The sequence below is a fragment of the Arvicola amphibius genome, chromosome 3, assembly GCF_903992535.2.
Source record: "Arvicola amphibius chromosome 3, mArvAmp1.2, whole genome shotgun sequence".
In the NCBI taxonomy this organism is placed as follows: Eukaryota; Metazoa; Chordata; class Mammalia; order Rodentia; family Cricetidae; genus Arvicola; species Arvicola amphibius.
Genome location: NC_052049.1, coordinates 104011637 through 104022218, shown reverse-complemented (window position 1 = coordinate 104022218; position 10582 = coordinate 104011637). Strand labels below are relative to the sequence as shown.

General features: G+C 43.5%; 1 protein-coding gene across 1 annotated transcript; it reads left to right on the top strand.

Moving 5' to 3' along the window:
- The first annotated feature begins 9073 nt into the window (after positions 1–9073).
- LOC119809314 (prostate and testis expressed protein 13-like) lies at positions 9074–10336 on the top strand. The gene is given in 6 exon segments (XM_038322162.1): positions 9074–9315; positions 9423–9446; positions 9744–9884; positions 10146–10178; positions 10181–10278; positions 10280–10336. Coding segments are annotated over 6 exon segments (405 nt in total). The 5' UTR covers positions 9074–9263.
- Positions 10337–10582: the final 246 nt, after the last annotated feature.

Here is a 10582-nt window from a genome sequence, read left to right as displayed (position 1 = left end):
TCTTTTTGTGGTCTCCATTCTAATGCAATGTCTCTTCAGAGATCTTTCTCTTAAGTTATTAAAGAGAATTTTCAGAACTCTTCTTTGGAGATCTAAGCTTTTATTTTATCACTCCTTTTTTTAGTTTTGAAAGCATTTTTATCTTTATTTGCCTTTATATAGTACAGTGGATCCTATAACCTAACTGTAATCTGAAAGCTTATAGCATATAAATAACCTAATGATGCAAGTCTCCTTCTCCCACTGTCCGTATCCTGGCATAAGGCAGAGTAGACTAATCATATCAAAAATAATATCAGAAAATATTAATTGTAGGTATGTGTTGTTCTAGTCATTCCCCACTTTTTCCCTATATTATATATGAGACTCAGGTGAGAAATGACTTCTCCTAAGAACCATTTGAAGGTAGCACCAGCATTTTCCCTTACTGTGGCCATATTGGCCAAACATTGTTTCCTCACTTAGCATCTTCTTACCTGCCCATTTTCATCCTCAGACTATCCCAGCTGTCCTTTCCCAGAATCCTGAATATGGAGCATAATGTGTTGTGACTTAATTACTGTCTCCCTGATCTTCCAGAACCAGGGGCTGTCATCAGTCACCTCACAGCTCCTCAGCACTAGAAACAGTTGGAGGGCTTAGTATGTTTAAAACAAATGGATGGGGAAGAGATGTAGAAACAGTCTTTAATAGAGAACGAGAAGTTGGCATATAGGTTGGACCCTGGCTTTCATGTCTTAAGGAGCTGAATTTGGTTCCAATGTTTATACATTTTTTTCTTAAAAAATGGAGTATAGATCTAAACAGAGAATTCTCAACAAAAGAATCTCAAATAGCCAAAAGACACTTAAAGAGTTGGTCAACATCCTTAACCATCAGAGAAATGCAAATCAAAATGACTTTGAGATACCATGTTACACCTGTCGGAATGGTTAAGATCAAAATCATGAATGACAACATATGTTGGAGAGGGTGTGGAGTAAGGGGAACACTCCTACATTGCTGCTAGGAGTGTAAACTTGTACAGCTGCTTTGGAAATCAATATGGCAGTTTCTTAGAAAATTTGGAATCAATCTACCTTAAGACCCAACTTTACCAATTTTAGGCATATATCCAAAGGATCTCCAGTCATACAACAAGGACACTTGCTCACCTATGTTCATAGCACCACTATTTATAATAGCCAGAATCTGATCTGGAAACAACATAGATGCCCTTCAACTAAAGAATAAATAAGGAAAATGGGATATGTGTGTGTGTGTGTGTGTGTGTGTGTGTGTGTACTATTCAGCTGTAAAAAAAATGATGCCCTTATGAAATTTCAAGCAAAAAAAATCATTTTAAATGAGGTAACCCAGATCCAGAAAGATAACATGGCATGTACTCATAGATGCTTATTAGGAATAAAATATAGGATAACCAACCTACAATCCACAGACCCAGAAATGCTAGATAACAAGCAGGATCCAATCAGGGAATGCCTGAATTTTCCTAGGAAGGGGAAGTAGAAAAGATTTCCTGGGTAAACTGAGGTGAGGTTGGGGACATGAAGGGATTGGAACTGGAAGGGAACAGGTTGGGGCGGGCTGAGTGATCTTAAGTGACACTCCAGCTGCAGTGCTTGTCATGCTGGGTAGAGAACAGTTTCTAGATTGTGCATTAGGGTGATGCACAATAAGCAAATCCTTGCCTGTTTTGAGTCTACTTTTTCATTTTAAAGACAGTTTTCAGAGAGTGAAGGTATTTGCTATCTATATAGAGATCTTCTCTCTCAACCCTCTCTCCTCCCTTCCTTTGTTTCTTCTTCTTTCTCCCTTCCCTCTTTCATTCCCTCTTTCCTTCCTTCTTTTCTTTTTAAAGAGAGGTTCTTACTTTGTACCCCAAAACATCTGAAACTTATTATGCAGCCCAGGCTACCCTTGAACTTATGGCTATCCTCCTGCCTTATCCTTCTGATGCTCGAATTATAGGTATGAGACACCATATCTGGCTTTGTACAGAACTTTCTGATTGAGCTGACTTTATCCCTGGGGTTCTTCTTTGCTTATTAGCACATATTAATTATACACACTAGTGCATTCCATTCTGAAAGTTCACACATTTATAGAATATACTCTGATTAAATCTATCCCCATTACCCTCTGGTGGCCCCTTACATGCCTGTTGATATTATTTCTCTCCCTAACAAGTAATTTCTCTATTTTCATGTCATTTTTGAAGTTAGTTTGCTTTGGTGGCCAAGTAAGTTTAATTGGGGTTACATACATGAGCATGGGCGAGGGATTATTTACAGGAGCATGGCCAATCTTTCAGTGACTATACCATTGAAGAGAGTTTATCCTCATCTCCTAGTGAGCATTAACTGCCAGGGGTTGCTCAGGGAAGCTTGGGACCTTGTGAGTCCCTTCTGAATCCATGCTGAAGTGTTGATAGGTCCAGACTTGAGCAGATCATTATTACAGCTGCCGTGAGCTCATGAGTGCAGTGGCCATACCTTGCTGAGAAGCTAGCCTTTCACAGGAAGGTTCTCTTTTCTCCAGTTCTCGCTTTGCCCTCCACTTTTTTTGTGGAATTTCCTGAGCCTTAGAAGAGTGTATAGTATAGATGTCCCAGTTACAGCTACAAATGCAGTAGTGACATGTTCTTAGCATGTTCAGTTTTGAATCCCTGCAGGTACTGTTACCCACTTCAAAAAGAAACTCAGACCTAAGTTTATATGCTGATATTTTGTTGAGATAATCAGCTATTAGTTTTTCTAATATGTGCTATGGGCTAAATTCTCCAACTCTTGTGTTTTCCTCCACCTGTAAAACCATCCCTCAATTATTTTCTTTTCTTTTCTTGTGGGCGGGGTTTGAAACAGGGTTTCTCTGTATAACACCCCTAGCTGTCCTGGAACTAGCTCTTGTAGACCAGGCTGGCTTCGAACTCACAGAGGTCCACCTACCTCTGCCTCCTGAGTGCTAGTATTAAAGAAGTGTGTCACCACAGCCCAACCTCATCCCTCAATTTTTAATACCTATACAATTAATATTTTCTTCCTGATAAGTAGAATAGTGAGAATTGTTTTCTGTCATTATTTATGAGGTCAATGCTCATTTCAGATCTTCTGAGAGATCGGCACGCAATGCTTTGAAACCATACACAATGTCTAGGCTACATCCAGAGGCTAACCCTCTTTCATGCTTGATGGTTTCTCTGCCTCAAATTCATCACTGCCCACACTGCGGTTTTGGGTTGATCTAGGAACAAATTAATATATTGATTTCCCTGCTTTCTGCTTATGTTTCTTAAGCACTACTTGATGGAGGAGGGTCATCTGTATATCTGTTGTTTCATTGGTTAATTAATAAAGAAAACTGCTTGGCCTGACAGGTCAGAACATAGGTAGGCAGAGTAGACAGAACAGAATTGTGGGAGAAAGAAAGCAGAGTCAGACAGACGCTTCAGGCAGTCTCCATAGGCAGTCGCCATGCCTCTTCTCTCTGAGTCGGACACAGGTTAAGATCTCTCCTGGTAAGCTACCACCTCATGGTGCTACACAGATTACTAAATATGGGTTAGTCAAGATGTGAGAATTAGCCAATAAGAGGCTGAAACTAATGGGCCAAGCAGTGTTTAAATGAATACAGTTTCCATGTAATTATTTCAGGTAAAGCTAGCCGGGTGGTGGGAAGCAGCCCACCGCCTCAACACTACAACTACTCCAGGTTGCTTTTCTCCTAAGTAGATATTAGAGTAAGAGGACTACGTTAGCAGCCTCCCTTCTATGTCATGTAAATGTTGTTGCTGATGGTCTATGTTACTTTACTCCACAAGGGTCCTTCTTATGTATTGAATTATCATTATCTTGTATGCTTGGAGTTTACAGGTTGAGTTCCTAAACCAGTATATTATAAAGTGACTATATTTAGAGAGATCATTATGACCAAATGGGGACTCAATGACTAGTATTGTTACAGAAGAGAAGAGAAACTTGGGATTTCTTTATGCAGAGGAAAAGACAGAGCAAGGTGGCCATCTGCAAGCCAAGAAAAGGAGCCTCAGAAAAGCCTACCCTGTTCTGCCCCTTGATGTGGGACTCCTCAGCCAAAATTTCACAGATGTCTGTGGTTTGAGCAGCAAGTTCACAATGTTATATCATGGCCCTCACAGATTAATGTGGAGAATCATCATGGATATTAAGGGTTGTGCTCATTTGTTATGAGGGTCATTGTCCTGCATTGCAAACCCTCTCCTAGGCTCTTGGTAAGGGGAGAACTGAGTAGAGTGTTTGTCCCCTCCCTAGAGGGATGCTATGGCAGTGCACAGGACCATGCTTCTGGGACAACACAGAAGGACTGGCAGGCCAGGTGAAGTGCTCTGAACATGGGAACTGCCCAACTCTGGGTTTGGTCTGGGATCGGGTTCTCTTTTAATCTTTCTGGATTAGAGATTTTATTCTAGAAGAAAGTTTACTTGAATCTCAGAGCTTGCCTCTAAGAGGGACCCTCAGAGACTCTCAGAACATTCCCAGGAGAAGGAAAGTCTGAGATGAAGGAAGAAAGCAAGGCTCCAGACACGTGTGTGGAGGTCTCTGATGGCCACAGCTCTCCAAGTGTGTCTTTGCTTACTCTGGGCTGCGGGAGGTATAGCTCCAGGCTTCTCTTTGTGACTGATAATTAAACTAATCTGTTAGCTAATCTGATGGGTAATCTGTTTGCTCAGCTATCTGAGAGAATTCAGCCTGTTCTGAACCTCAGCCCAGACTTCAAAGGCTGTCTAGAAGAAATTGTTCTTGATTTCCTGCCCACTCCAACATGCAAACCATATTGAAGCTGTGGGACCTTTTTCAGACAACTCCTACAGTTGTCCCCCACTGCCAGGTTCTTCCCTTTCCCATGCCAGTGTCACCCATAGTCCTTGGGCTACTGCCCTCACACCCCAGAGGTGACCTCTACTCACACTATATAGACCAGGTTGGCCATGAAATCAGAGATCTGCCTTCTTCTGTTGCCTGAGTGCTGAGTTTAAAGATGGGCACTACAACAAGAGCTCTGAGCAGTAACTGTTGCTAGGGTTCTATGTGTCTCCCGAGAATCCCAAATGACAAATGTTCCATGATCTCACATCTCTTGTTTCCCCATTGTTGTGGCATAGGAGAGCAAGGCTGATACAGCCCCTGGGCTCACGTAGTCAAGGAACAATGTCATGAGTCCTGCGGGATGATGCTGCATGGCAATGGTTTGTTTTTCTTGCCCCAGGGTCATGTGCGAGAAATCTGTGGAGATGGAAGGTCCACACGGTTGTTCTTAGGAATATTGTGTATAGATTTCCTTGAGTAGGAGGGGTAGTCAGGCATTATACTGTGGGTGTCTTCCCATTCACTGTACACTAGCCTGAATGTACATACTTCTGTGGGAAGAGTGAGGAACATTTCTTGTAGCTGAAACTGAGACTGGATGGAGAACCGCTCATGAGCCTACTGCATGTGGTGGCTACAACCAGATCAAGAGCTTGAAAGGCAGGAGGTCATGTGTTAGGACAGCTTGTGAGAGTAGAATCAGGCAGTGAATAGCATCCCACCCTGGCACACTGAGATTCTACTGTCTGTCCAGGCAAAGACACAGGAGGGGGTCGTGGAAGAAGCCTGCTGGGAAACCTTCCTGAGGAAGTTAATTGTTGAGGTTTTGGGCTTCCCCAAATTCCATTTATCAAATCAGTAGGTGAAGGCACTATGCCAGGGGTGTGGGAGAGATGATCTGCGGATAGAGGTGACTCAGAATCCCTACCTAAAGCTTGATTTATACTTGGAGTTTTTCTCACTTGGTCTCTGGCCTGATAACTAAGAGGACACGGACCATGATCTCCCCTTGCCTTCATGTTTTGTGACATTTTAACTGACTGCTATTTCTCATGTGTAAAATAGATGCTAAGCTCTGTGACTTTTAATCCTAATGCCTTTATTTATAGAGATAATAAAATACTACCACCCATGGTATCTTTACACCGCTCATGGTACCTTTACACCACCCAAGGCCAGCAGGTTTGGAGGGTGATTAGGAGAAGGATCCTGAGGGCTCTGGCAGGAGGCTATCCTTGGATGGTGGGACATGAGAAAATGGAGGGTGAAGGGCTCCTTGCTGGGATTCAGACAGGATAATGTCCTGGGTGAGTGTGGGCTGCCAGAGGATGCTTGGATCTAGGGAGGGCTACAGGTAAGGAGACCTAAGTGTCCTGGCTCCATTTGCCTTGCAGGTTTGGGGGTGAGACAGGTGAGATGTCACGGAGAAGGAATATGGCTGCCGGGACACTTGCTTCCTTTTGCCAGCTGTGTGGAGGCTCTGTGGAGGCTCTGGTGGAGCCTCACCTCTTGTATCCTGTGTGTGTGATGGATCTACTCTTTAGGTCTCCTACCTGATTTAATTAATAGGTGCATAGCACTTTCTTTGGGGGGGCATTAGTATTAGTTTATTTTTCCCTGCTTTCCAACAGAGGTAAACACAGAGGAGCCTAATCAGACTTCAAATCTACCACTTGCCCCTCCCTTGGCAGCAGAGGGGGAGTGGGTGAGGGGAGGGTCTGGGCAGGAGGAGAGCAGGACAGAACAGTTTGTTCTACAACCCCTGGTCTAAGAAAGAGCAGTGAGGAATGGCAAGGCTTTGGGACAGAGCCAGGTTGGGGGTGAGAAGGTTATTATTTCCAGGCTTAGGAGAAGTCTCGAGGGAAGGCCAGGGCGATTCTGGAAGCCTAGATAAAGGGGTGGGGAGGAGAGGTTGGACAGTAAGTCTCATCTTTATGGAAGGGAGAGGGGTCCCTGGGTATTGCAGGACAGTCTATGGTCCGTACAAACCTGTCTAGAGTGAATGTTCTCAAGGGCAAGCCTATGCATCTGCCCATCACGGGGTTCCTCTCACTACTGGTTTACGAAATACTTTCTCAATTCAAGGTCTCACTTTCTAGCAGAGATAGTGACTTTATGCAGTAACTTACAAAATAATTCATTAAGTGCACAAATCAGAACCATACATTTATTAATAGATCAACCATGTTAACATAAACATAATATATGTAGGGAAATAATATTCAATAGAAAGACAGCAAAGTACCTTGTCTTTAGAGGCAGAAATATGATTTCCATTTATTTTGTAATAATTTTGGTATATGTTTCTAAATTTTCTATTACTACTCCTATTCTGAGAAAAGTATTCCAAGTTGTTCGGAGAACTAGAAGATGAGGGGCTGGTTGGAACTAGGCTTTCCATTAACATATTTAATCACAGGACACCCATGACATCTTTCTGGGCTAGGACAAGGGGTCTTTTGCTGGGAGGAATGAGCTTGATGCATTTAGCCTGAATCCTCTAAGGGTTTATGTCTCTGGACTGTTGCTGAGTGCCACATGTTCCAAATGTGAGACCTACGAAAAGGGCACGAAAACCAGAATGGGAATTTTCTTACAAATGGCTCATAAAATCGAGAGGCCAGCCAGGTTCATGGAGCCTTGTAGTACCAGTGCGATCTTCTAGTAACTTTTGTTTCTTCCAGGCAGAGGGAAACACAGTTTTCCTTGTCAGAGGAAGTCTTCCCATTCTCTCTCACTCACCATTGTTGTGATGACCCTAGAGTGGAATCCATCCTGTGTTTCAGCTCTGGGACCTGACTGACTCTAGGTTACAAATATAGCACCGCCCTGTAGAAAGAATGCCCATTGCTGTCGTCTTGATGGAAAACCATTTCACCTCGAATACCCCATGGTCTTTGTCAGCAAGACTAGGTCAGTCATTCATAACCCATGACACTGTGAGAGAGTTCAACAATAGAAGTGAGCAACATGGTAGAAAACATCGGAAGTTGAACAAGGCATTGTTAAATATGTACTTCCTCCTCACCCACGTACAAGCTCCTGAGTCCTAACAATCACCTCAGAGGTTGTGTAGAGCTGTCATGGTTCTTTTCACCTTTAGATGCACAGAGGCACAGCATAGGCAGGCAGGACCCTCAGGCTTCCATCCTTACTCTGTGCCTGGTGGGTGCCTTCCAGCCAGCATGGCAGGAGGGAATGCATTGGATGGTACATGAATCAGGGTTTGGGAACCTTCTCAAATAAGCGGGTCCTCGATCCACTCTCTTCCCACCACGGAACAGCCTGTCATTTCCACTATCAGCTCTGCAGTGACTATTTGTAAACCAAAGAGCAGGAATTTCACTCTGCAAGCTTGTATTCAGGGACTGTCAGCCACTGTGGACACCTTTGCTTCACTCTCTGACTGCTCCCGGGTGTGGCATCCAGTCAGGCCATTCTTCTTCCTGCCGTGGTCCCGAGGATCTGATATGTTCAGTTCATGATGCTAGACACGGAAGGGAAAGTGGGGAATTCAACACGTGAAGCCAGCATCTGGAGGAGCAAGGAACAAAATGAACGCAAATAAGAAAAGCTATGGAATCACAAGACGAATTGGGCAGGGAAGGCAGAGAGAAAGGTGGTCATCTATCTATTTGTGACTTCGCTGAGGTGGTGGGTCCTGGCACTAAAGTGGAGGCTGTCAGGAAACTGTAACATCGCTGGAGCTCTCACTAGCTTACTTTCCACAGACCAGCCCAGTCACACCTCCCTTCAGGTGTGAGTCTCTGCCGCTGTCATCATTATAGTCTTTGTCTTCCTCAGAAAAAAGTTAATGAATTAGGCTCACAAAAGGCTGACATCATCTTTCCTTCCGTCTCTTGTCTCTTTCCCCAAGACTGTCCTACCCCCTCAGAGAGAAGCTGAGCAGTCAGACCACAGATGAAGTGCGAGGCTCAGGTCCTGTTGTCATATTCTGCAAGGAACTGAGGGCCTGCTGGATGTAATGCACAGCCAAGTCAGGAAGACTGCGATCTCTGAAAGGGGCTGATTAAGTCACTCAGAAATGCTTTGTTACCTTGGGTTTATCATATCTGAAAAGATGCCATGTAGATACAAAGCTAAGGCGTGTTTCATCCAGTTTTTTAAAAGACTCAACACCAGAAAAACAAAGAGGCAAGAGATTCTGTTCCAATATGAACTGGTGTCCTACAATTGATTCAATAAAATGACACAGGGTGTCTGTGTAGGCTGCCTTCCAAGTGGTTGGAGGAATGGAAACACAGGATGTACCCTCTTCTTGGAACGTTATAGAAAAGATCCAGTTGTGTTGGCTTAAATTTATGATTCTTTGATCCTAGTGGGATGCCTGAGGGCAGATAATGGGAATAAATGTAGCTGGAACCTCCTGGTGGGACTTTGTCAGAAGGAGGCTCAAGTATGTTTCGAATGTTTCTGCTGGGTATATCCATAATTCTCCTCCTGGACTCAGGTAAGGCCTGCAGAGGGAGAGAATGATGAGGTACAAGAAGAAGCTACTGTGCTTGGCTAGGGGGCTTCTATGAAGTGATGGAAGGTGAATTTTCCTTCTCTTCACAGGTGAAAGGGCGCTGACAATCCAATGTACGGTATATTTCCTTTGCATGTCTTGGTAACAAATGACACTATCATGAGAAGAGGAATCCTTTAGCTCTTTCCACTCTGTCCCTGTCCACTCCTCACTCACTACTCCAGGGTCTTCTTCCTCTAGTTTTGATTTGTGGATAGGTGGGACAATTCTTGGAGGGGAACACTGCTATCACTAATAAAGTCAAAGGGGGGCAAGAGTGCCAAATAGCTTCTCATGGGCTTCGTACAATCTTAGCTTTATAAGGTAGTTGTTTTCTATAGATCTTACCTTTACAACCTCCTTTCCTTTAGTGATCAGACGTTGCAACCTATGTGAACACTTTGACGGGTTCAAATGCCTGAGTGGCATGAAAAGTTGCTGGAAGTTTGACGTGTTTCCAGTTAACAGGAGTTGTACCACAGAAAACTTTTATTTTAATAACCGTTTGACAGGTAAGCAAGTCTTTGAGACACATACATTATTTCTGGAATTAAGGTGCAGAGGGCGCTGGGATTCCATGGTTTGGGAAGACACAGACCAGAGCATGGGTCTGCTTGGTCAGAGGCAGGCACTTTTTGCTTGACTACAGTTCGAGGTAAATAGATGAGAGGCAGCCACAGCTTTACAATCCTTTGGGATTGTACTATTCTTTGGAAAACTGACTAGGCTCTGGAGGGAGTTGTGGTGATGACGTTTGCTTTTTTTCTCTTCAGGGCTATACCTCTTTCGATATTCAAACTCGTCCTGTAACCTTGTGGACAAGGAATGTTTCAGGTATTCCATGACCTTCTGAGAGAAACCTTTTGCTGTAACCAAAAGAACTTCTGTAATGATGGCCTAGCTACCCTTAGAGACCTCATCGCTATATTTTGAGGATATAAGGGAGAAAGAAAGAGTTGAATGACTGACAAGAAAATGTCTTAAATAAAATTTCAAATAGCCTATGTCTCTGTAGTCTTGGCATTTATAAAAACCAAGCCCCATACTCCTCTTGCCAGTAATATTCCCCATGCAAAACTGGTCTTATCGGCGTTCATGTTTCAATTAATAAGAGAAAAGGCATGGGTTACACAAACCTCAATTCTGTCTTCTGGTGACTATTCTAGTTTTGGGTCTCTTGTACCTCCTAACAATCTCCATTCACCCTTAT